General features: G+C 40.2%; 1 protein-coding gene across 11 annotated transcripts in view; it reads right to left on the reverse strand.

The window, feature by feature from the left end:
• Positions 1–26,854, reverse strand: part of ANKS1B (ankyrin repeat and sterile alpha motif domain containing 1B) — an 823,383-nt gene that overhangs the window by 39,583 nt on the left and 756,946 nt on the right. For 6 of the 11 annotated variants that reach the window (XM_075933932.1, XM_075933918.1, XM_075933954.1 and 3 more), the window contains 3 exons: positions 21,328–21,402; positions 14,376–14,504; positions 12,789–12,860 (listed from right to left, as the gene is read on the reverse strand). In XM_075933932.1, the coding sequence (XP_075790047.1) occupies positions 12,789–12,860; positions 14,376–14,504; positions 21,328–21,402 (276 nt within the window). The remainder of the gene's footprint in view (positions 1–12,788; positions 12,861–14,375; positions 14,505–21,327; positions 21,403–26,854) is intronic. The other 5 variants (XM_075933985.1, XM_075933942.1, XM_075933966.1 and 2 more) reach the window with 2 other exon arrangements.

The raw sequence follows: 26,854 nt of genomic DNA on the forward strand, positions 1-26,854 counted from the left end.
CCTGTCTCCCCAGAGTTTCCTTCCACCTCCCCAGTTGTGATAAATAAAGAGAATTGTTATTTTTGAAAATATGTGTCTTTTATTTGACATCAGGAAGGAGGGGGGGCTAGGGAAAGGTAAGTGGAAGGATGAGGGGGAAGAATGGGGCACAAGCCCCCGGTGGGGAGGGCTGGGGAGGCTCTGAGGGCTCCTCAGGGTAGAAGCTCTCCCGCAGGGCCCCCTGGATCCTGACAGCCCCTTGATGGTGCTCCCGGATGGCAGACTGCAGACAGTGCAGCCAGGCTGCCGGCAACATGTCCACAAGATGCAGCAGAGTCCCCGGGGGCAGGTCTGGTTCCATGTTGCAGAGTGCCATGGTGCCCTGAGTGAGGGCAAGCAGAGCACTCCGAGACACAAATGCTTTGCTGTCCCTCAGTGAGGTAAACCAGCAAGCAGAGAAACCTGAGAACTGTCTGTCTGAGATGGGGGGTCGGTTCCCTTTAATCACAGCCCTCGGCTAGCCTTAGGCAGCAGCCCCACACACTAAGTCCGACCCTGATGCCCTGCCGGCACTGGTTCCGGCCAGCCTTACCTTCAATTCATGGTCCATTCAATGTGGATGTGCTATTTCGAATTAGCAAAATGCTAATTCAAATTCGTTTTTAGGTCTAAATGCACTAATTCGAATTAGCTTATTTTGAATTAACTAATTCAAATTAAGTTCGTTCGAATTAGCGCTGTAGTGTAGATATACCCTGGGGGATTAGGCCCCATTTGTTTGTGAATGGTGCAGGTGACATCACCCTATCTCAAAGGTGTCTGTGCTTCTAATCTTTGTTGGAAAGTTGGATGAGAACATGACTCCCTCCTGTACATGTTATACTCCATTCTACTGATTAAGTCTGTGAGGACATGAGGTAACAGAGACCTTCCTATCCCTGCAGCATCTCACTTGAGACTAAAGGGATCCGAGTCACACTTGTAGGGACTGCAGGTGAAGTCTACATGACGAACATGAGGAGACACAGGGCACAAGTGTGGCCCTGATCAATGCTCTTCAAAAGAGCCCAATCTTATGGACAGGCGGCATGACGCACCTACACTGGGAACCACACTGCAACATACTCAAAGAACATTGTGTCATCAATAATCGTACCACCATGACCCATTGCATGTTCTCTGTCATTCATCTGTTCATCTTTATTGGGGAGGGATTATGCTTCTTTTATATTTGAACAGGACATAGCATAGTGTGGGCACAAATGGAAACAAATTATGTATAACAATAAAACATTATTTACTGTTAAATTCCATTAATTATTTAGCAGTTGTTATAAAAATAGTTTCCATAACCTTTGAAATAATTTGGAGACATCTGCTCAGATTCCACAATAATCTACCATATTTTTCACACTTGTGTGGTATTTTAGAATCCTGCACTTCTCAGTCTTTCATATTTGCCACTTATTATTCACTAGTTCTACGACATCACTAGAGAATTTGTATCCGATAACCCCTTATTCTATCACATCACCAACATCTGTTAGTTAATTAGCGTGCACAGTCTAAGGCAGGGATGGGTAAAATACTGTCTGCAGGCTGGATCCAACCCACCAAGCCTCTGGATCCAGGCTATGGCTCATGAGGAGCCTTAATCAGGCTCCCTGGCTGCCCTGCCCTGCTCAGAGCAGCTATCTGCCATGTGTTTCTGTGAGCACTGCAAGCCCAACAGAATGGGAGGGGAAGCTTCACCTCTAGCACAATCTCACAGTTCCCATTTGCAGGTTTCTGTTTGCAGAACAGGCAGCATGCAAAGTATTCCTCCCTGGGGCTCGCAGTGTTCCGAGGAGCATATGGCCCCTGCAGTCTGTGCAAAAGGCAGGGAGCCTGACTGAGGGACCTTCTGGACTACTGGCCAGGAACTGCCCAGATAAGTACCTCCTGGTTAGTGCCTGCCTCTGGCACCCCAGCTCTTCCCTACCCCCAACCCTCTGTCCCTCTCCTTCATCCCTATTCCACATAAACCAAAGCCTCTGCACAAACACCCACTCCCAGACTCTGCATCCCAATCCTTTGCCCCAGGTCACAACCTAAATCCCTGCCCCCTCGCACTCCCACACCGCTGGCCCAGGTCACAATCCCTTTGCAGACCTTGTACCCTGTCCTATATTCCTACAGGGTGGAATCCTCTTCTGCATCCATAATCCCTCCTGGATGCTGCACTCCCTCCTGCATCTGAGTCCCCTGACCCACCTCACAACCCTCTCCTTCACCCAAACTCCCTCACTGTTTCCACACACCTTCCTGCACGCTCAGCTTCCTTCTGTACTCAACCTCCATCCCAGACCCGGTGCCTCCTCCATTAATATCATGGAAGAATGTGGCCCTTTATCACTTACCAAATTCTTAGAGTGGCCCCCATCAAAAATCACTAACCCTCATCTAAGGTGTGTTGGTGTCCCATGGACTCTGGATAATTTTAAACATATTCATCTGTGCATGTCTTGACGCATTTGAAAATTTCCCCCAGTGGCTACTATAGATCTGAACTTTCAGTCTTTTCTTCCATGTCAGGTTTAAAGACTGAAGTGAATTAACTGGATAACTAAACTACAGTAAGGTAGAATATATATTTTGAGAGGACAAGCAAAGAAAGTCACACAACAAATAACCTATTTGGCGAACCATGCATATATATTTAATGATGCAGTGTCCCAGATGTCAATATCTTATAAATCCTCTAGATTTAATTTCTGCTGTGTTATGTCTAAGGCACAAATCCTGCAAAAAGAGCCATGTTGGTGGAACCTGTGCTTCCTGCCTGCAGTGAAATGTGGCACTGTAAATCTTATAGGAATCAAAAAATAGATTTCCACATTACTATAAATCCTGTCCTCAACCAATACATCATTTCCTCCTATCTTTTGATTTAGACATTGACCCAAATAAACACCTGCTGTGACAGCATGGGCAGCCTTTTAAGTAGAAAATGAACTCAATTTACGTCCTTTTAATTTGAGACCCACCCTACTATTATAGCCCTAAAAATCCACTTGCTAGTGATTACTTGAAGGCAGATGTGGTTTGTTGTATGCTATTTTATTTGTAATTAAAAAAAGAAATATATGAATAAACAAAATAGATGTTTGATGGTTTGTCCCTTCACTTCACTGTTCTTATACTGTAAACTACTCAAGAGAGGAACCATGTATTTGGATTTATTTGTACAGCATCTAGGAGGTGAAAGTCTCAATCCCGACTGGGACTTTTGAGTGCTACTGTAATAAAAATATAAATACTAATAATTTTATTATATTTTATGTTTTGTTAACAACTTAATAACATATAGTGGCCAATATAAAATCATGTTAATTTCCAGATTTTTTTCTCTATTACTAATTCAAATAGATGCTGCATATACTATTTAAAGAGATTACTCAATTATGCCAAACCATTAGCAACATAATAAATATATAAATTGGGAGTACATGTTTAAGAGTTTGTAAAATCTTAAAGTTAAATCCAGTCTCTATTTTCCCAAATGAATCTGCTAATTATGGTTTGTATTTGCTTGTGATAGCTATCTGAGATTATAGGTGCAGATTACAAAATATGTAATTAAACTGTAGAGTCAATACTATTTTCTAAAAAAAGTCTGAACATGACTCTATACTGTTAGTGACAATTTGTTCCTACTGCCCTCTCATCTGAAGCTTAATGTTTCAGTACAGGAATCACACTATCCCTAATCTTACCCACAAGTATCTTACTTACAGTTATTCTAGGGTGTGTCTAGACTACATGCCTCCTTCGACGGAGGCATGTAGATTAGCCAGATCGGAAGAGGGAAATGAAGCCGCGATTAAAATAATCGCGGCTTCATTTAAATTTAAATGGCTGCCCCGATCTGCCGATCAGCTGTTTGTCGGCAGATCGGGGGAGTCTGGACGCGATGCCCCGACAAAGAAGCCTTTCTTCATCGACACAGGTAAACCTGGTTTCACGAGGCTTACCTGTGTCGATGAAGAAAGGCTTCTTTGTCGGGGCATCGCGTCCAGACTCCCCCGATCTGCCGACAAACAGCTGATCGGCAGATCGGGGCAGCCATTTAAATTTAAATGAAGCCGCGATTATTTTAATCGCGGCTTCATTTCCCTCTTCCGATCTGGCTAATCTACATGCCTCCGTCGAAGGAGGCATGTAGTCTAGACACACCCCTGGGGATTACATATCCTTACTGACTTTTTGAGTAGTCTGCTTGGACAATGTTGTTTGTGTGAAAGAGAAAATAGTAACAAATATTCACTTTTGGTCAAATTGGTGTCATAGCTAGGCACTTTGGAAAGTACTTAATACATTCTATCAAATTTGCCATCTTCTCTGTTTCTATGAGTTTTTACAAAATCACCTATATCCTTATTGGCTATAATAATGTAATCTCTTTTGATAAGATATTTCTTCTAATTGCCATGGCAAAAAGGTCCAAAGCCATAATAAAAAAGATGATACAGGAATTATGTTTGCCTTGCATCTATCGATACGTCTAATGGTGAGAAACCATGCCCCAATCTTGCAATCAGTCTCTCTCCAGCAGATTCCTTGAACCCATGTGGCTCTAATTTCAGAATCAATATTAACATATAGAATAGAGTCTGTTGGATTCATCTAAAATAAATATGCTCTATTCATCAAACATTATGCCATAGGGAGATTAGCAAACTAACTCCTCTCCACCCTGTCAAATGCCTTCTTCAGTGCAGCAGCATGATGACTGTGTAATGTAAATCTTTCATGTGTGACATTCAGAATTCATCCTTTTATAAACCACTTCAGAAATTATGTACTAATTTTGGCTCTAGATCCTCCATTAAGTACATAAGCAATCTTGCACATACTTTAAACATAACATTAATGAATTATCTTGAACAGTAATTTGCATATCTCTGTAAGTCTCTATCATGTTTTGATGTGAATGATATTATCTTATTTAAATACATCAAGAAGTCTATTATTGTCAGCTTCCTTAAACATTCTCAATAAGGCTGCGGTTGCTAATCATTCTATATTTTGTAAAATTATGAGCATCTTTGTCCAGAATCTTCCCAAGACTCAACAAGTATACAGCTGCCAATGTTTCCTTCTACCTTATAAACTTTTTCTAGAGACTCTGTCTCATCTTCAGTAATAAAAGCCATATCAAGCCATTTATTGAGTGAGCAATAGTCACCCATTTATTTCTGATTCATAAAGTTTTTTGAAAAAATAATGCAAATACTCTCTAGTTAATACCTCACAAACTACATACAAATCTACCATATGATGTGATAATGATAGGTATTATTCATTCTACTTGATGAGCATTGACTTGTGCTGTTAACAATTTTCCTGCTCATTCTCCATACTCATGGCTTTTCTTTGAGCCTGAACAAAACACATTCATCCTCTGACTGAGAACATATTTTGCACAAGCCAGTCCCCTGAACTAAATATGTTGTATAGGAATCTGGCAAATTCTGCCCTTTTGTCTCAAGCTGTCAAGAACAATTTTTTTAATCAGTTTTGTTTATCTTATCCCTCTGAGATGCGAACACTGCTTCAATATGTGAGTCTCACATTGTAGGAGATGTAATTACAGACACCACATTTTAGGCAATGACACTGTTGAAATCCTATATTTGGGGGGTGGAAGGAGAGACGTGAGAGGCAGGGAGTAGTTTTCTATGACTTTTGTAGCATGCAGCATTCTCCTCCCTCCCTCCATAAGCACTGCCAGGTCCAATAGCTGGCACATGGAGGAGAGAGGGAACAATATTTTATCTCATTTTTGTTTGGGGGAGGAAGGAGAAATGACTAAGCTAAAGAGGCCATAATCTCCATCCAAATTCTCCCCTTTACATGGGGCGGAGGAAAAGATTTAGGTCTTGACAGGCTGCCCCTGTCTATTCCATTTCTCCATTTCATATAAGGTACATCAGCTGAGAAAGGCTGGTTCCCTTCTGTTTATCTTTATCACTGAAGATGGAAGGACTGGGCTGTGTGACACTTTCAACTCTAGTATTTAAATCCCAATTCAGCAAAGCATTTAAGTACACCCTTTTGGTGAATCAGAACCTTTGAACCTTGGTTCCTTCCCCGTACCCAGAAAAATCTTCCTAATGTTTACAGTGTCACTGGAATCCAAAGAATAGATCCTCAAATGCCCCAGTAGATCTGATTGTTTAGAATCTGATTTATGTAGCTGTGTAACTTTAGGATTTGGGGTTTTTTTGTTACTGGCATTTAAACAACCCGCCTTATGTATGTGCTAACAGAACTGGTACTAAGTAGAAAATAGTGCCCTCTAGGCATAGTCAATATTCAAGGAATTCAGCTGTGTGGTCACCAGTGTGAGCCTAAAGTAGAAACAGGACTCTGCTCAGCTCCAGACAGGAGACTTCTTTTTCAAAGGCAAAGGCATTCTATTCTGTCTTCCTGTTCCTACAGAGATCTGAGGCAAAAGCAATAATCTGATATAAAAGAACAGCTTTTACTATCTCTCATGCTGAGAAGGATGAAAGTCCTTAATTCTTGGATGTATCTCTCAATATAATTAATAAAAGCATTTGGGGCCAGGACAGAAAAATTTAATCTTGAAATACCAAAGGTCACCTTACAGCAGGTGTGGAAAGGAGATAAGGAGAGTGTTCTGTTGTCTGCAGAAGGGGGGAGAGATGTTACAAGAGAAGTCAGCTGAAACTGAACAGGCAGATATAAAAAATAAATCCCAATCCAATCAAATTACGTGGATGGGAGAAAAGTAATCCTTCTCACAGGTGCAGTTCTTGCCAAATATCTGTAATTTTGGATGAATGCAAGAGCAGCATTAAGCTCTCAGAAGCAAGCAATCTGAATTTTTTTGCTGGAGACCCCATCTTGAAATCACTTTTAGACACCTCCATATTTTTCCCCCAATAAATGAATCTATGAATCTATTTATTAGGATGTAAAACCCAAAAAGCACAATGGGTGACCAAAAAGGGGGTCCCTATTTAAACAATGGTTCTGATTTCTTCAATACTGCTGTAAATTGGGGTTGCATACTCGAGAGAGAAGTTATAACTCCCTTGGTCTTGGTAGTTGTGACCCCAGTTTGAGAACAAGAAACACGAACAACTAGAAAACGTACTGGAGGGAATAATCTAGCATGAGAAGGGAATAAATCAGATCACATGCTAATAGGTTACGTCAAATTCTAATTTTCCTGACTCTGTGAAGGGTTCAGGAAGACTGAGACACTTTTCCTCTTGATGGACAGGAAGCTAACTTTCATCAAGGGAACAGCAAAATTGCTTATAACAGAATAAGGCCAGGTAAGCACCACAAGCCACACTAAGGAAAATTCCAGGCACCTTAATTTTCACAGATCATTTTCTAAAAGCAAGACCTGCCAGACTCTATAAAGAGTAACTAACACTTAGTTCATTTATAGCATGAACTTTATTATGTTACAGGCTTAGTGAATGTAAAAGGAAAAATAAGAGTCAAAGGCAATGGGCCAAATTTTGTTCTCTGTTACATCAGTGTAAAGGCTCTAACTTTAATGAGGTTGTACCAGTGAGCAGAATTTCGTACCCAACAGAAAATCAAATATACATTATGTCACAACTTCTTAGGGCACTTAAATGAAAACAAAACAAAACCATAATAGAAGAATAAACCTAATGGTGCATAAAATGCAGTAATGAATGTAAGTAACATAACAGATTTAGGACTGAAGATGGCTTACGACTATTTGATCCCCCTAAATCACAGATGCCAATGGGTTACATCAGTAGTCCCCAAACTTTTCATGGTCATACTCCCTCTTCCCCCGTCTATGCCCCTCCCCATGAGCTGGGGCCAGGTGCAAGGCTGCAGCTTTCGGGGTGGGGCACAGACAAAGTCAAGGGGGCAAAAGTTGGAACTGTAGCTCAGAGTGGGCCTGGACTGAGAGCGGAGCTGTGGCTAAGGGCCAAAGCTGGCAGAGCCAAGCTAGGTAATGGTGAGGGCTGGTAGCCAGGGCTACAGCCAGGTGTGACACCATAGCAGAGAGCCAGGGGTGCAGCTGGGGGTGAAACAGAGCTGGGGACAGAGTGGGGCTGGATGGTGCTCCCTCCCTGCCCTCTCTGGGGACTGGCCCAGGCCCAGCCATGACTCCCAAACCTGCATCCCCTTAGAGGGAAACACCCCACAGTTTGGGAACCAATGTGCTACATAGAGAGGGAGACATTTTTGAATGCCAGATACCATTGAAAAAATGTTTAAACATTATTTTCCCATTGACTTCCATAGGAATAGGAGAACAAAGAGTAAGAAGCACAAGTAGGTGAAATCCTAAACAAAAATAGATTCTATTTTCATGCAAATATTCCTTGCAATGACCAACAGCAGGATTTTTTCTGAACAAAATATTTTAAGATTTTCATTTTAAAAAGCAACAGAATAGTATTTAATTGTATTATGTTCCATAGAGTACTGATATAACTATGTTCGGGTATGTCTACACTACAGCACTAATTCAAACTAACAATTCGAATTAGTTAATTCGAACTAAGCTAATTCAAACTAGTGCATCTAGACCTAAAAACTAGTTCTAATTAGCATTTTGCTAATTCGAACTAGCATGTCCACACTGAGTGGACCCTGAACCAAAGTTAAGGATGGCTGGAAGCAGTGCCGGCAGGGCATCAGGTTAGGACTTAGAGTGTGGAGCTGCTGTCTCAGGCTAGCCGAGGGCTGTGCTTAAAGGGACCCGACCCCCATCCCGGACAGATAGTTCTCAGGGTTCCCCGCTTGCTTGTCTACCTCGATGAGGGACAGCAAAGCAGTCCTGACTTGAGTGTCCTGAATGCCCACACTCGGCACATCACAGCACTCGGCCATCAGCCTGGCTGCACTTGCCACAGGCTGCCATCTGGGGGGGTCAATCGGGGGGGCTGCAGGAGAGCTTCCACTCTGAGGAGCCCGCAGAGCCACCCCAGTCCTCCCCATCGGGGGCTCGTACCCCATTCCTCCCTCACCTCCTTCCACTTGCCCCTCCCTAGCCACCCTTCCTGATATAAAAAATAAAGGACACGTGTGTTCAAAAATAGAAACTCTCTTTATTTAACAAAACTGGGGAGGGGGAGGATTAACCTCTGGGGAGACTGGGAAAAGGAGGTGGGAGAGGGGAAGAGAGAGGGTGGGAGAGGGGAGGAGGGAGCTGGAAGGGGGAAGCCAGGGGAAGAAGGAGGAGAGGAAGTATCAAACTATGGTACGCCATATCTTCAGTACTGTGTATGGATGTGGTCTCCTCACCTCAAAAGAGATGTTTTGGCCTTGGAAAGGGTTCAGAAAAGGGCAACTAAAATGATTAGGGGTTTGGAACAGGTCCCATACAAAGAGAGGCTAAAAAGACTGGGACTTTTCAGCTTAGAAAAGAGGACACTGAGGGGGGATATGATAGAGGTCTATAAAATCATGAGTGGAGTGGAGAGGGTACATAAAGAAAAGTTCTTCATTAGTTCCCATAATAGATGGACTAGAGGACACCAAATGAAATGAATGGGTAGCAGGCTTTAAACTAATAAAATAAAGTTCTTCTTCACAAAGCAAATAGTCAACCTGTAGAAATCCTTGCTGCAGGAGGCTGTGAAGGCTAGAACTATAACAGAGTTTAAAGAGAAGTTAGATAAATTCATGGAGGTTGGGTCCATGGAGTGCTATTAGCCAGGGGGTAGGAACGGTGTCCCTGGCCTCTGTTTGTGGAAGTCTGGAGATGGATGGCACGAGACAAATGGCTTGGTCATTGTCTTCGGTCTATCCCCTCCAGGGTACCTAGTGTTGGCCGCTGTCGGCAGACAGGCCACTGGGCTAGATGGACCTTTGGTCTGACCCAGTACAGCCATTCTTATGTTCTTATGTTCTAAGCTCAGGGCTCAGGGTCGGGGGTCTCACTGGACCACTTTAATTTTCAACTTGAGGTCCACGATCTCCGCACTAGACCAGGCGGGCGCCCATCTCTTATGGCCCCGGGCAGGCTCCTGGAAGCCGCCAGCCTGGTCCCGGGAAGAGGCGGAGGGCTGGGTGACAGCGGGTGGCTGGCTTGTGCAGTGCCAGGTGCAGGGTCTGCTGCCTGCGTGCTGGCAGGCTTGCACCTGGCACAGGCACTGTAGCCAGACTGTGCCCCTTTAAGGGGTCCAGGGCTGGGAGGGGCGCAGATGATTTTCCCTGGTTGTGCCCAGAGTGGCCACCAGGGAAAGCTGGGGAGGGCTAGCCTCCCACTAGTTCGAATTTAGTGGCTACACAGCCCTTAATTCGAACTGCTTAATTCGAACTAAGCGTTAGTCCTCATAGAATGAGGTTTACCTAGTTTGAATTAAGCGCTCCGCTAGTTCAAATTAAGTTCGAACTAGCGGTTTGCCTGTGTAGCGCCTATGAAAGTTAATTTGAACTAACGGCTGTTAGTTCGAATTAACTTTGTAGTGTAGACATACCCTTACTCTCAGGGAAAATCTAAAATTCCTATTAAATTGATTTTCATAAGATTCGTCTTAAAAAAACATAATTTAAATTTGAATCAAGGTGATAGCACATTTTAAACACTCATAAATTAGCCATAGCATATGTATAATAATTTTGATGTTCTGAGTTGAGTCAAGTATAATACATTTTATTGAGGATGTCATATATTACTAAGGTGCCACATTCCACGCTTAAGTCTATGTATGCATATTTCTGAAAAACAAGTTAATGCTGAATTTGAGGGGTGGAAAACCTAAATTATAGAGAGTATATTCTCCCTTTCTCTAGACCCCCAAATCACACATTTGTGATTGTGGGTCCTTAAAAAAAAGAGTTAGTTCCACCAACAGGGTGAGTTTCCAATGTGAGTAAAAATTATTAGTATGCAATCAGCTGAAAAAACAGAGATCTCCAGGCAATTTATAAGGCATAAATTACTGTCAGCCCTTAGTTAGAATAGCTTGTGTGAAAGCCTGTGCACTGTAGATATGTAACCAATAAGGAAATGGTTGTCTGACTGCATGAGTTTTATACATTTTTTAGCTCCACAGCAGATACAAATGCTAACTCTAGCACTCAGGAAACATTATGCATGATGCCTCTAAGTTCCATAAACCAATGAATGGATTATGCACATACATTTTCATCTGCATAGATTACGCTGTAATTATATTCTTCATTTTTCTTAACCACTTCAGACTACCATGTGCATGAGAACACCGTTGATTGTAATGTACATATAAGAAATTATGTTACAATTAGATATATATTGTATAGCTAGGATGTCTTTATTTTATGTTTCTAACTATAAGAAGGGTCTGAACCACTGCTTCCAATGTAGCCAGCTGAAAGGGGAAAGGAGCCCCGGGTATGGTTATGTGCACTCAGTTGTTTAGCCCTGCAAGGTATTCAACTGTTGATATGTAAATACAGCTCATGCTGGAATGGGAAAGAAATCCTGGGTGTGATTATATAAATTAAGCTGAGCCAGTGCTATAGGCCTGATAGATGGTCAATTGTTAGAACAGAATTTTGCATATTGTAATTAATTTGGCTGTTGTGGGGTCACAAACCATATGGGGTTCTACCCTAAATGTGGGAATTGTAAAATTTAACCACCAGTGCTTGCAGGAGAGACACTGTCATTGTAAAAAGTCTCAGATGGACAAGCCGTTCCCTTCCAGACTCAAGTGGATTGAATTGGGGGAAAAAAGTTTGAACCAGCAGGCTACATGCCCTCCAGGCATGAGCTGTAAGAATGGTTCAACCTGTCTCTTCCCTCCTGTTCTAAGGGTAGACCTAAAACAGACTCCATAAGGAGTCTCTTTATATTTTGAAATATTATTCCAGTAGAAGCTGGAATCTTTTGGTCAGCCTATATGGTGGGCCAAGAGCTGAAATCACTAGGTTTGGTCCAGAGCCAGACCCATTGTGGAAGCAGCAGCAGGTGGCCAGTGGGGTAGCTGGCAGTAACAGCCAGGGGGTGGCTGGTAGGAGCAGTGGCAGGTGTCCAGCACGGTAGCTGGCTGGTAGAAGTGGCGGCCAGTGGGGCAATTGGCAAGGCGGCTGGCGGGAGTGGCCAGCTGGTAGGAGCAGCAGCAGGCAGGCAGCGGAGTGGCTGGTGGGTGATCGGTAGGAGCAGCAGCAGACAGCCAATGGGGTGGTTGACAGAGCAGCTGGTGGGAGTGGCCAGTGGGTGCCTGGTAGGAGCAGTGGCAGGCGGCCAGCGGGGCGGCTGGTGGGAGCAGCTGACAAGTGGCCAATGGAGTGAGTGAGATGCCTCCTATCCCCACCAACCTCCAAGGTGATTGCAGGACTGTGCTCTATATTAGGAAAGGACTTTGTAACATGTTAATAAATTATGCACTAGTGTGTGTATATATATATGTATATATATATTTCCTTTTAGTAAATTATATTTATATTACCATGCATGAGCCATAACATTAATGAAATAAAAATGATTTATTCTCACTAGTATGCACACTGAAATGCATGAAAATTACTTTGAAATATGTGCAAAGAATTGATAGGAAACATGACACATACAGCAAATATATATGTATATATTTTTTAGCCTCAGTGTGATAATTAAAATGTATATAAAATATCTATTACTTAAAATCATGATCCAGAGCAGAATGGACTTTCTATTGAATACCGAAGTAATTTAAAGGATGATGGAAACTAGATAGATCACGTGGCATTATAAAGTAGCAACTTTAGTTTACTGAACAGTATCTACTATTTCAATGATTAGACATGAAAATACACATGCATTGACTTACCCTCATCTTTGCACAGGCATCCTGTGTTGATTCTGTGCCTCTAAGCTCTTTTACCAGCATAGAACCTAAATACTAAAATAAAAAATACATTCAATTTTCCTTCGCTAAAATTCAGAGCAAAGATAACTTTACAAAAGTCTGCTAAAAAACTAGGGAAACTAGAATAGTATTAGGTAGCCTAAGCATTATCTGATTTGGGATTTTTACTTTACTATTAAAATACTATAATTTCCAATGGAGGTTGTCACTTCATAGTCTATATGAAACAGGAATATTTACCAGTAAATCAATAAATGAATTTAGAGGGAGAACTTATAAGTGATACCAGAAAGTAGTTCCTCAAATTAAACAGAAAGCACTACAGAGTGCTATCTTAAGAAATTGCATCTGATTGCAAAGCAAGCATTTACCACTTCTTTTAAAGCAGCCATCTGCAAGAATCACATCACTGCATATAATTATAGGGTTGCAGAAGACAGTAAAGATAAGTTATGTGCAGCTGATGTGAGCCAACAGATATACACAGATAGTTAAAATATACAGTTTCTAGGCCTACAGTTAGAGAGTCTCTTTAAAGACTTTAGTTCATACCTCTTTGCCAGATATACTGACCTGAAAAAGGCAATAATGTACACACATTTCAGGATAGATAGCAGTAGAGCACAGTACAGAACTGGGGACCATTACCTGGTGCATTATAGCTAAGATAAAAAGGTAAACAAGCCCAGTGCAACTGCTTAAATATAGGGCACTCTAGCTGTATTCAGTTAAGTATTGTAGGTTATAAAATAAATTGAAATTGAAGCATATAAGCTAAACATCTGTGATTTAATCTGAGTCTTGGATCAAGTCCCAGTTAGGACCTGTTTCTGCTTCACTGGAGTGAATGAGAGTTTTGTTATTGATGTCAGTGGGAGCAAGATTAGGCCCTTTCATAGAAATAGTACCATTGGAACAACCTTTGATATAAGAACATTTAAACTACAACATTTAGTCTAATTAAGGGTCTGTCTACACTTAAACTGGTACAGTTGTGCTGTTCTACTCCAGGGTAGACACTCACTACAGAAATGGGAGGAGTTATCCCGTTGCTGTAAAATAAATTATTTTTTTGGTTGAATACATACAGGATATGGGGCCATGAGCCCATGGAAGTTTACCTGCAACTTCTTTGTAATAGACACATTACTATTTGAAAATTCTAGTGTGCTGCACTTGTGTGCTGGGTGTATAAAAGCATCAGTGTAAAAGATTGGGGAACATGTCATAGTCACCATCTGCCATTTGCTTTCATTGTCATTGATAGCCTTTGAGCCTTTTTCTGATGGTATCATTTCTCAGTTGCTATGGATGCATGGACTGTAATACATCAGACAACCAAAATAAAAATAATTTGTTTCTTTTTTTTTATAAACAATGGAAATGTTTCAAAGGAAATACCATGATTCATTAAAAATAAAGAATGACCTTGTGTTACTGGAAAATATAATAAATTAAAAAAAACCAACACCAGCGCATTTCAGATGATCAGAGACATTTATATGTAATCTATCAAAAAACCAAAACATTGATTTTATCAATACTTACAAATGCTTTATAATCGCACGATTGAAAGATGAGTTTCTCTGGGTGATGTTGCCAGTACTGTACTGGAGTTGATGCTGTGGCTTCATTAGGTGGTCGTAAGGTAATTGAAGGCTCTCCCCAGTCTCCTGTCTGAAAATCATATTTGTTCTAAAAGTAAAACAGGCTGTAGGCAAATTTGCTACAAAGTAAGCTCTCTTTTTGTAATAACTGCTTTACATGTATCGTGTACTTATTATATATGTTATATAAATAATATAACATAGGAATACATCTTGGATTATAAACTGAATCTTGAAAAGTACTATATAAAACAGTCACCTTGCATACAGTTTGGTGACGTTTGAACTTAGTTTACTTTTAGAATAAAATAAACACTTGAATTCTTTTAAAAATATACTGAGTTTGTAAGATATGTATGAAAATGAGAGCTCTTAGAAAGTCATAAGAGAGTGAAAAATCCCTCCCATTCATAGAAAAATAATTCTGCTTTGTGTTTTGCAGACTTTTCTCTACAGCTAATACATTTCCTATTACCCCAATTTATGTCATTGACAATACAATATGTATATTTTACAAAACAATCCAAATAATTCAGATCTTGATATGATTTAAATACTGATTCTCTATAAACATATACGTTTAAAAAGCAAGATATGCTGTTGTAATTAGGGACAATTTCATATATTAAAAAGCAAAATACAATTCTGAAGAGTAAAATTTTGTGGTAGGGCAGTGAGCCACCACCACCTAATCAAGAACAATTTGTTGCCACCAACAGTCATCAACACTTCACTATATTACAAGGGACATTGATAAAATCATTATTTTCCAGGCTAATAAAAATAGATCTAACCAGATTTTGAAAGTCCAGTTGTCTAGTTTATTGTAAACATTTTGTATGTTTGAATGCACTTTATTATTCTCTAACATTTTAAGTTTATCCCTATTATTCCAAATTTTAGTCTCCTGAGCTGGGAACTGTGTTTCTTTTTACGCATTTTAAAATCATTACCTACTACATATTTGAGAGAGTTTGTGTGTCTGTCTGTCCATCTATCTGTGGGTCTGTTTGTTCAAGAACTCTTCCTAAATGGTAAAAGCTAGGACCACCAAATTTGGTATGCATCTTCCTCATTAAGTTATCGTAACTTAAAAGAAGGCAAGGGTTTGGTTGTGCCAAGATAATGGGATGTACCTGGAATGCAATTGTTTCTCATAAAATTGAAAGGGAGAGGTCTGCAATCATTGACAATTATACTGTATAATGAGCACAGGGGGCAGCCAGGGGCCTGAGATGAGGACTGGGACAGCTATAACCCCATTAGGGCAGCAGGGGGCAGGGATGGAGAAAGGGACAGCCATCTACTATATATTTGAAAAAAAATGTTTCTTTCTGTGTCTGTCTATGTCTCTGTCCACTAGCTGGAGAACATATACTCCTCCCCCAACTGTGCCCACTGCAGCTGCAGCAGCCATGGAGAGGTGCTTCTCACCTGGTCCCAAGCTGCTATGGTGAGAGAGAGCTGGGGTTATCCTCTTTCCCTGGGGCAGCCTGAGTACTGTTTCCCTTATCTCCAGTCCCTCCTCAGAGCAATGATTTCAATGAAGAAAAATAAAAATTATTTTAGTTAAGGACCCGAGCAATATCAGACAAATACTCTAGTAGCCTATATATTCTTTCCTCTTTAATCTGTCTACCTACATATATACCTTGATCACCTTCTATTGATGTCTGCCTGTATATTTAACACTATTTCCTTTTCACATCCACACTTAACATTTCTGTTAAATTTCTGTCTCCTTCTATAACGCTCTTCTGACATTTTTCTGAGGGCCAGACATGTCCCCAACCCCTCCAGGATAATCAATGGAATTGTGATTTCCTTCCACATTGTTCTATTGGGACATTGTTTGCTCCCAAAGGAAAAGATTGTAGAGATCCAGTCCACAGGGCTATTGCTGATTTGATGACCCAACATGGATCTTCCTCATCATATAGTTTTTGGGGCTACAACTGACCTATGGAAATTCTCACTTTTCTGTATTAGGTCTCTCTCTCTCTCTCTCTCTCTCTCTCTCTTTCTCTCTCTCTCTCATGCCATTTTCCTCTCCGATGTGATTATTTTTTACTTTGACTTGTTCTACCTTTTCATCTACCACCGCATCTACAAGAGCATTTGCCATCTTTGCAATACTTTTTTTCAGTATGTGTTGGAATTGGCAACAAATTGTTGACTGTTAAGCTAGTAATAGAAACATGGAATCGGATTAAGATTCCTTCTCTAAAAGGTTATGGTAACACTTAATAATTAAGGTAAAACATATGAAAATATTGTTATCAAACCAAGTCTAGCACACCACCACCTTATCAATTAAACCAGGACAGAATAAACAAAACAAGAACTGTACATCCATTTTCATGTGTCACACAGTAACGAAAGGACAGAAACTTACACAACTTTGCAATGAAAAAGCAAGAGGTAAATCTGGAAACATCAACATTACCCTGCCAATGTGATATCTTAAAGCAAGTGTACACATCATAAAACAAGTAGAAGCTACTTAACACCAACATTATTGCTCCCATCCGCAGCTGTACAGTAATTCACAATCTATTTAATGTTGCTAGATACTCCAGAAATGGGGAGTGCTTATAAGTACTTTGTCAGATATATGAAATGTCCCTTTGCAGAAGTAAGCAGCATAGACTGCACAGCTGCAATGCTCACCTTTTGCAAGGAAAGCAATGTTGCCATTGCTACAGTTATGGCATCTTGTGATGTGATCAGAGAATATTCACCTGCTTTTACAGAAGTGATGATTCAATATGATTAAAAAGACAGGGCAGGGCTCTGGAGCTTGATTCTCTTCTCTCTGAATTCAATGAGTGAGATTTACTACCTACTACAAGGACAGCATGATTGAATCCTTTGGGAGAGCTTATGTCATCTCTATTATTCAATAGTTCATGGCCCCTAGATGTCAGAACACTTGAAATCCTCTCACCTTAAGACTTTGCTTCTACTCCCTCCCCCCCCAGTAGTGGCTTTCAATGACCTAAAGATCTGCTGGAAAATTTATGGAGGAAACTGTTTAGTGGCAGAGCATGGTTCATGCATTTAGCAAGAGGATATTGTGATGGAATAAGCCTGACCAAAGGGCGGATGGAGTAAAGAAGCTATAAAAGGTAAACCTTTTTGATCCTTGCTTCTTGGACCCTGGCTATTCAAAGGATCTTAATAATGTAGGAACAGCATTCCAATAGTACAAATGACACTGGGTCATCTCCCTAAACCCCATGTTGCACTAGTCCTAAAAGGATTTGCTTTCATAACACAGAGGACAGATAGCAGCGAGAGATTAAATGAGGAGTAAAAGGAATAAATGAATTTATATTTGACACTATTTTTGCACAAAAGATATTAAAAATAGAAGTATTAAAAACCTTTAAAAGCTGTTCTGTAACCAATATTTCAGTGTTCAAATGGACAGCAGTGGCAGGAGAACAGTGAATATTGTTAACAGACAGGTCTAACATATAAAGAAGCTAGGAGGTGACAATCTTGAGGAAATGAGAAATAATCTTCAGATCAAGTATGAGGGAGTGTGAAAGTATCATTCCTTTGTATTAATTACTCAGTAAGTACAAACATCCAAATAAGGACCCTATTCCTTTCACATTTAGATAAAAAGAACTGATAGCATTACCTTAAAAGTACTTGGGATTATAATGGTGGGTCTAAACATATAACACAGCAGAGAGAGCTACAGAAAACTGCGGTTATGACAGACTTTTGGAATTGAAGCCCTTTTGTGTATTCCAATCAGCATCTCCTTGTAGAGATAGCAACTACTAAGAAAAGCTGCAAAAAATTAAATGTAAGTATGGATTATTCTTGATTGAAGGAAAAAGAAGGCATGTTACTCACAGAGCCCTGTAATGCTCTTTAGTAACTATATCATGTGCTCTTTAATATTCAGCTGAAGCTATTTTTTCATCTAATTTCTTTTTGATTGCCTCCCACCAAGCTCCTTACAATTTTAGGCAATGCTATTGCCAATATACACTATTTCTCCTAAGTCAATAATAATAATTGCTATGCATGTATAAATGGATCAGTAGACTCTATCTTTCCTAACTACATCATCTCCCTACCACTTTTCACCTTCACTTGTACCATCATGTCCAAAGTTAAATTGTAAACCCTTCAGGACAGGGACCATGCCTTTCTATTTATTCTTGGGATACCAGACTCTAAAACTCTGTATAAGAATAAAGGCACTTTTCTGTTGAGTCACTAAAATTCTCCTCTGAAATTTAGGATGATTATAGCTGAGTTATGTTGGGCAGGGGAATCTAGTTAATTCCATCCAGGATGTAAAGGAGTGGAGCAGCTCTGGGCAAGAGGAAAGCCTAAAGAGAAACTGTAGGGCTTGAGGAGGAAGCTTGGACTGACATTTTTGAGGTTCGAAAAATGCCAGACCTGAGGGATGAGTCTGGATTCTAACTCATGGTCCAGATATTGGGATTCAAGCCCTTTCACAAACACCTAATGTATTTTCAGCTACTATAAAATAATATGATGATCTCCATTTTGTAGGTTAAGACACTGGGCCCACTACATTTAATTTAGTTTTTATTAGTGCATATGTTCTTATAAATATTTTTATTTTAGTACTTCTATTTGTAAGTCCCAAAGATAACCAAACAACTAAATGTTTTATATTACAGTATACCATATAGGTGGAGGTGATATCCATGTGATGAACTGATAAATGTGATACCTTTATTCACTGTATGTCAGTTTGTCAGGTATCAGAGAGATTTTCACATGTTTTTCATAGAATTGCATGCCCACCAGGCTGTCTCCTTAGGCCTTAACATTTCATCCATCCTACCCCCAGCAGCTTCCAACAGTTACTGTGTTGTCTGTTTTCCATAAACTACTCTGAGAGGAAATTTTTTTTCTCTTACTCCCTATGAATATGGAATTCATCTCACAAAATTATCCCAAGACAAGCCCAGGAGAGCGAGATTCAAGTCTTCATCAGTGATGGATTTTCTAGTCATAAATGTCAGAGCTTTTAAGTTATATATCTCATGTTTCTACGGTACTTTATACCACTGGTACTGGGGCGTAGGGTTGCCAGATGGTTTAACCAAAAATACTGAGCACCCCCACCAAAAAAAAAAAAAAAACTGGGAAAAAAATTCAGTCAAGAAAAAAAGGGGGAGACCAAAAAAAAGGGACCTCGACAGCAGTTACTAAGAAAAAAAATCAGCACAGCCCCTTTAAGAAGAGGCTTTTTTTGCTGGTGGCCAGTTGGTTTTTCTGTTTCAGCCACAAGACAAGCCCCTGCAGAACCAGGTAAGCGGGAGGGTGTCGGGGGAAGGGGGAGTGAGCCCGGCGGAGGGTCCAGGGGGGCCTGGGTGCTGGGACTGGTTTCTGAGTGTGTCCTAGGGTTGCCAGGTGTCTGGTATTTTCGCCTCCTGGCAGGGAAAAAAAATATCGGATAGTTTAGGTGTCCGGTATTTTCTGATTTTTTTTTTACCAGACAGGAGGCAAAAATACCGGACTGTCCGGATCAATACCGGACACATAGCAACCCACTGGAGAGAATTCCAGCTTCCTAGGGGAACACACCACTCCTGCTTCTAGCCCTAGAAAGTTATGGGATATTCATGAAGTGACACTGAAAATATAGATTAAAACTATTAGGCCATATTTAGAATTTCAACTCATAAGCTAGTTTTACATTTTTCCCTCCTGCAGTTTGACTCCTGGTAACTAAGGAATCTGACTTCAGAGGCAGAAATGTCAGAAATAATTTCCAAGACAGTTTTTTGTATAAACTCTCCAAAGCATTCATAATCTCTTCCTAAAATATGGACGGAACAAAATATGACCCAGAAAAGCAGAGTAGGCCTATTTTAGGGGTTTTGAATTTTGTTTTTTAACAGGGACTATTTGTTGTGACCATTCACCAGTAAAGTCAGGTGTTTTAATTCTAGCTCTATGCATTAGTGGCTAGGACTATAAACAGGACTATAAACTATACAATACAGTGCTTTTAGCCAAAATTTTGTATTTGTTGTTCCTGGAGGAATTTTAAGTGTTCTGTGGGACCAGCCAAAGTCTAATTCAATTTTTTAATGTCTACTGTCAAAAGAGAGATTTCCTGTGGGCACCGTGGAAGGTTTTTAAACTTTGTTTTTTGAAAGAAAGGTAAGTTTTGAAATGATTCAAAAAGTTTCTGCTTGTATGCCTGAAGAAACTCTGAAACTTTCTAAAGAATGGTAGCTGAGAGCTTCCTATGACAAAGGTAATCTAAAATGGCAGCCATGTTATGTGCATAGGACCCTCATGAGCCTCATAAAAGTATCATATATGGGAAAAAGTGAGAGAAAACATTCTGCATAGCATGTTACATTAGAGAAAACTGTTTTTACCATCACTTCAATAGCATATTTTTTCACATAAATTATACAATTTTGGGACATTATCAAGGCCACATATAATTCACAAGAAACGGCTTACTGCCAGAGTGAAAATGGCATCATCTCAAAGGTCATCAACTATTATGAGGAGAGTGGATCCTACTTATAAACAGGGAGGCTGCAGCACAAGACAGGGTACACAAGCTAAGCAATTTACACATTCTTGCTTTTAAAAAAATGAGAAAACAACGTGTTGGAACAGACTTATCATTAGGTAAGTTTTAACTTAACTCTAGAACTAAAAAATCCTTCATCTCCAGTCATACAATCAACATAAAACTAATCACACACCATGATAGATGAATGTACACACACATAATCCTAGGTGTCAGCACACAGTACGAATTGTTTTGCAATTTCAACATGACACCCATATGTAAGTACTAACAACACCATGGCAACACATTACACTCCCATACAGTGACAATGTAGCCATTTATTACAGTATCTTACATTATGAACCTGATGCATCGATGAGAAAGGAAATCCTGCATTCTGGTTGGTCCATATCTCACAGACAGAAGACTGCTAATATAAACAGAAAACTATATCTCATCTTGTAAATATTAGTGCACTTCAGCCATCAAAAAACAGGAATAATAAGTATGAAAAGAAATAGATTGTAACAACATTAAAAAATGAAATTGGTTTAAAAATGGCAGCACGTAAGAGTCATTTTTCTTTTATTTGCTGACAAAACATTTTTGACTGACTGGAAGAAAGTATAGTTTATTTAGAGTCTTCAGAGTAGATTTCAAACTGCACACACAATAAAAATAATTTAATCAGAAATGCTGATGAAATGCAGATCTGTAAATAGAAAAACAGAAAATAAACAAAGAAAATAAATAAACAAATGGAAAAGTCTAGAGAGGTGGCAAAATGAGTTGCTTTCAGTTTGTTTTTTTACTATCCACAAGCTCAGTTGTATTTTATTTTTTGAGTCACATTCTGTTGGCATTGGTGAGAAGGGGATTCATACAGATTTCTTTACATGGATTAGGAAAAATAACAGTGAAATAACCTAAAATTCCATTTGCACTGTAACTATTAATAGAATAGAAGCAAGACAGTAAAATGAAATGATCATCCTCCACCTTCCTCCAACAGTAGCTCCCTTTCATACAAATATATAGGGCCAAATACTGCCCTCTACTGCACTAATGCATCCCCCTGAAGTTAATCAAATGGGCAGAACTGATCTCATATTGCCCCTCCAGGATTTTACAAGCAGTTTTTAACAACAGTAAAAGGATGATACTGCAGTAACTGTAGCAACAGAACCATATAGACATAGCATCTGTTGGCCCATTTAGCATATTTTCTTAGTGAGATGTCATAAAGAAAGCCACTGTGACACTACAAGAAATGCTAAGATAACATCTCATAGGAGCCAAGCAACTAAAATAAGCATCAGACATGGGACTTGCCCACAGTAGCCAGAGCAGGCAAACCCCTCAATGCCCAGCTCAAACTCCAGTCAAAAGATATAATCATAATGGGTCACAGACAATTTCCTTCAATTGGGTTGAAAGAAAGACAGTTTGAAAACTATTGTACTAGGATAGTGGTTCCCAACTTTTTTTATACTGTGGACTGGTAAACCCATCCACAATCTTTTGTTGGACCTGCAACATTTATTTTCATATTTTCATATTCATTATGTAAATAATGAATATGCAAACATGCAAATAAAATGTTACCGGTCTGCCAAAAGCCCCAGCCCCCAGAGCTGCCACAAAAGTCTGGCTTCAGCTACAGCAGTTTCCACATGTTAGGCAGCTGCTACAGCTGAAGCCAGCTGTTTGGAGCAGCACGGGGGACCGGGGTTGAGGTACACCCTGGCCCTCTGAGCCCCTCAATGGCAGCATGCTACCCCAAAACAAGAAAAGAATCAAATTATAGCCACCCCTCCAATCTGACCAATAGTCTTGGTGTACCCAACTGATCCCTCACTCTCCCAGGCCCCAAAAATCAAACCAAACTTGGGCACTTAATACGAGAGACACACAGCTCTGCTGAAAAGGTTAACAACTATCAACATTTTGCATAGGGATACTGTGGAGGACAGAGAAAAATGTCATCAGCTACTGCCTAATCAGTATTAGCATATGCCCAAAGAAATAAATGCAAGCCATTAACATCACAACAAAACATCAAACTATACATATTCATATGAAATATCATTCCCGAAAAATAGAGATAGGTAGATCACATATATGGGAAGTTTCCCAGATCATTGTCAGGACCCTTTAGAAGCACTGTGTTAAGAAACTTCCATTGCTTCTGTCAATCTGGCTTGACTTACTTACTTTTAGACAGTGCAGCTTAATCCTCTCAGATACCTGTCATTCAGTTAGTGGCCAATCAGACCACAGAACATTTGAGCACTTAATTCTTTCCCAGTTTACTTTCATTCTACTCTCCTTTCCCCTATAGTCTAGTATATCCACACGTTAAAAAAAGTTAGCCCTACTTTCTGAAATACGTCTAAAGCTTGTCTGATAATGTTCCAATAATCTCTAAGAAACATCTGCATTAATGTAACCAAAATACTGGTGCAGAGTGCAAGCATTCTAAGGAAATGCTACTTTTGTTTGTCACTTAGAACATGCTTTTTGTTAGTAGATTTGCAAGCAGTTCACCAGCCTCATTATCTCCATTTTACAGATGGTGAAATTGAGGCACAATTCATGTAAGCAACTTATCCAACACCCAATGCAGGAACCAATGACAGAGTCAGGATTAGGACCCAGGTCTTACATTTCAGACGCCAGAACAGCACTACCCATCTAAGAAATAAACCATACTAACTCAAGGTAATAAGGGAAGGCAGGTGGAGAGGCTGAGAGGAGAAAATGCTGTACACTTCTCTCCCTTCTTTCTGGCACTGCGGACCATGCTCATAAATGTCATCTATGGAGTTCATGACAAATAACCCTTTGCCCCCCAACAAGTAGAGGCTGCCTCTATTAAAATACTGACAGAAAGCTTGTAGTAATTTGAAAACTTGGGAAGGTTTGTCAGGCAGTTACTTAAAAAAATGTGTACTGTAACTCCATCATTCTCCTACCCCCACATAAAATGGCAAATGCTGGAATTAAAAATACTTTAACCTTGGCTATTAGAGAGACAAAGAGGCTGAGATAATATCTTTTATTGGACCAACTTCAGGTGCTCAGAAGAAAAGTTCTGTGTAAATTCAAAAGTTTCTCTCTTTCTCACCAACAGAAGCTGGTCCAATAAAAGATATTATCTCACTCAGCTTGTCTCCCTAATACCATGGGACCAATATGGCTACTACAACACTACATTAACATTGGCTAGTCATGAGTGACTTGAAGTCATGTAGTCTTATTCAGAGCAGGATCTAATCCACACAGGTACAGTCAGAGATACTGATCTTCTTGTCGAGCCTTACGATAAATGAACTATGCCCAGTGCTTGTGATCTACAGGATAGATTCCTGATTGAACTAGTGCAGGACAGATGGATGGAAGTTTGCATCTTCTTTATTCAGCATCTTTGTGTGTGGGAGGAGGGGAGATGTCTCTGTGACTGAACAGATGCTCACAAAGCAATGCAGTGGCTAAGAGAGCAAATGGCATCCTTGGATGCATAAGCATTCCAGTGACACCAATTCTAGTTCTAGAATTTAAAAAAGATTGCTGGCAAATTTGAAACATTTCAGAAAAGAACTCCAAGAGTGATCTGCAGCCTGGAAAACCCACCAGAGAAAGGCTACAGAAGCTCATTCTATTTAGTTTATCCAACAAAAGGTTAACAGGGGACTTAATCACTGTCCTACATGGGGAAGAGATTTCCAAAAGCAGAGAGCTCTTTACTCCAACAGACAATGGCAGTACAAAAGCCAGTGATTGAAAGCTGAAGATAAAATAAATTCAGACTAGAACCAAAGTGACATTTTTTAATAGTGAGAATAATTAACCATTGGAACAGTGTACCTAAGGAGATGGTGAATTCTCTATCACTTGACCACTTTAAATCAGGACTGGGTACCTTTCTAAAAATATGTTCAGAATCAGCTAGTGATTATCTGCATGATACAGGAATCATGGGATGAAAACTCTCTAGTCTGCTATGTAGAAAGCCAGACTAATATGACCATAACAATCTCTTAAAACTGTCTACATTGTCAATCATGTGTGATGCAATCTCTTGAGCTAACCAGAAGAGACTGAGGTCATGTAAGTGCTCTCTTGCAACATGAATACTTGGAGCCTGTAGTAAAATAGCCTCCAAGGGGTTAACTAAGTTACAGAAAGTATAATGGGTTGGTGCCATGTTCCATCCCTCCTTTGCTTCCTGTTTAGTTAGTGGCTGTTTCCTCTTTCTCTTCTGTAGCTGAATAAAGCAATTTGTTCCCAGCTTGCATTACAATAAGTAGGGTGGGTTTCCTGGGCACCAAGCAGTCTCTTTACGGGACCACTGTTATAAAACAGCTGTGTAGATCCTTCTGCTGAGTCCAAAAGCAGTCACATGTAGGAAAGAAAAACTCTGAGGAAGAGGGGAAGGTGAGCAGCTGGCCTGAACATGCAGTAGCATCACTGTTCCTCTCCCAGGCATAACAAACAATGACTATTCAGGTCCATCACTGGAGAGGCACCATGCACAAAAGTTGAAATACATCCTTTCTTACCCATGTCTACAGGACCCAGAATAAAAACTATATGTACATTAACACAAACTACCCAACACTAGCTAACTAACATATTGTAATTCAATTTGGTACTAAAAATAAAGGGAATGTTTGATTCAACCCCCAGAAAATCATTCTGGGCATGAAGAGCAGGTCCTTTGAACTGCAGCTGGCCATAGAAAGGGATGAAATGGGATGCCTGGGCTTGCATTGTGCTTTTATAATCCAATGAAGATAAACATTCAGAGCAGAGAGGGCTCTCAGGCAGCGACATTGCTTTTCAGAGGGTCACCAAACTCTCAGGACGGGCAAGAAAGAAGGGAATGCATCTCATGATTAGGACTATCCAAAGGTTGCTTTCACAAACAAACTCCTTTGAGCCCCCTTGTGAAAATGGGGGGTGACAGGAATTCTGCCTTCCGGGTAATTCTTCACATGAGAAGGATCTGCAGAAAAGTGACATTTTCCTAAGAAAGCAGTTTGAGCCATGACTACTTGCTCCCGGCATCTGCTGCAGACATATATGTACCTTGTAGTTGTCCTTTGATATAAAGAGAACAAAAGGACTCCCTTGTTTATCTGTGAACCAGCTGAAGCCTTTTCACATTGGACTCTGATCCCCTGATCCCTCAGATGAAATTCCTCTTCACTCAAGCAGTCTGCCTGTGGTTGAGATGAGCTGGTACATGCAGAGAGACCTGGTAGACTACAAGCTGTTTTTAGATTTATTTTCATCCCGTTAAACAGGAGCTGGGTTTCTTCTGGGGGGGAGTGCTTAAGGTTCCTTCTGTTAATCTGTGTAGACTATTACTGCCTTATGCAATCTGAGAAAACATGCCAGTTTCCTCAGAGTAAGATACATCCTTGCATCTTAGGAGTATAAGTGCACTGATATACAGCAAATCTTTTGTAGACTGACCACTTCCCATGATACTAATGTTTCCCCCCCCCCACAAATGCTCCCCAGCCTATATCCTTGCATCTCTCAGTTATTCCCAGACTGGACATCTTTGGAGGTTGTCATACTGGGCTTCCTGTGTATATGCATCTCAACGGTAATGCTATATAAAAGTCAGCAACTGCTTGATGGATTTAACAAATGAAACCTTTATAATCTTTGGACTGAAGAAATTTCACATCACTGTGCAGGTGATGATTTAAGGTGGCAAATCTGGCAGACAATGTGACACTAAGTTCTGAACTAACAACCAACATTTACAATGAGAAGATTTTTTCAGAAAAGCGCTCTACTTCCATTTGAGGGCCTTAGTACTTTCCAGGAGCTAAAAGAATTGGAGACTGTAGCTTAGAGCTCTTCTC

The sequence above is a fragment of the Pelodiscus sinensis genome, chromosome 1 (assembly GCF_049634645.1).
Source record: "Pelodiscus sinensis isolate JC-2024 chromosome 1, ASM4963464v1, whole genome shotgun sequence".
NCBI lineage: Eukaryota > Metazoa > Chordata > Testudines > Trionychidae > Pelodiscus > Pelodiscus sinensis.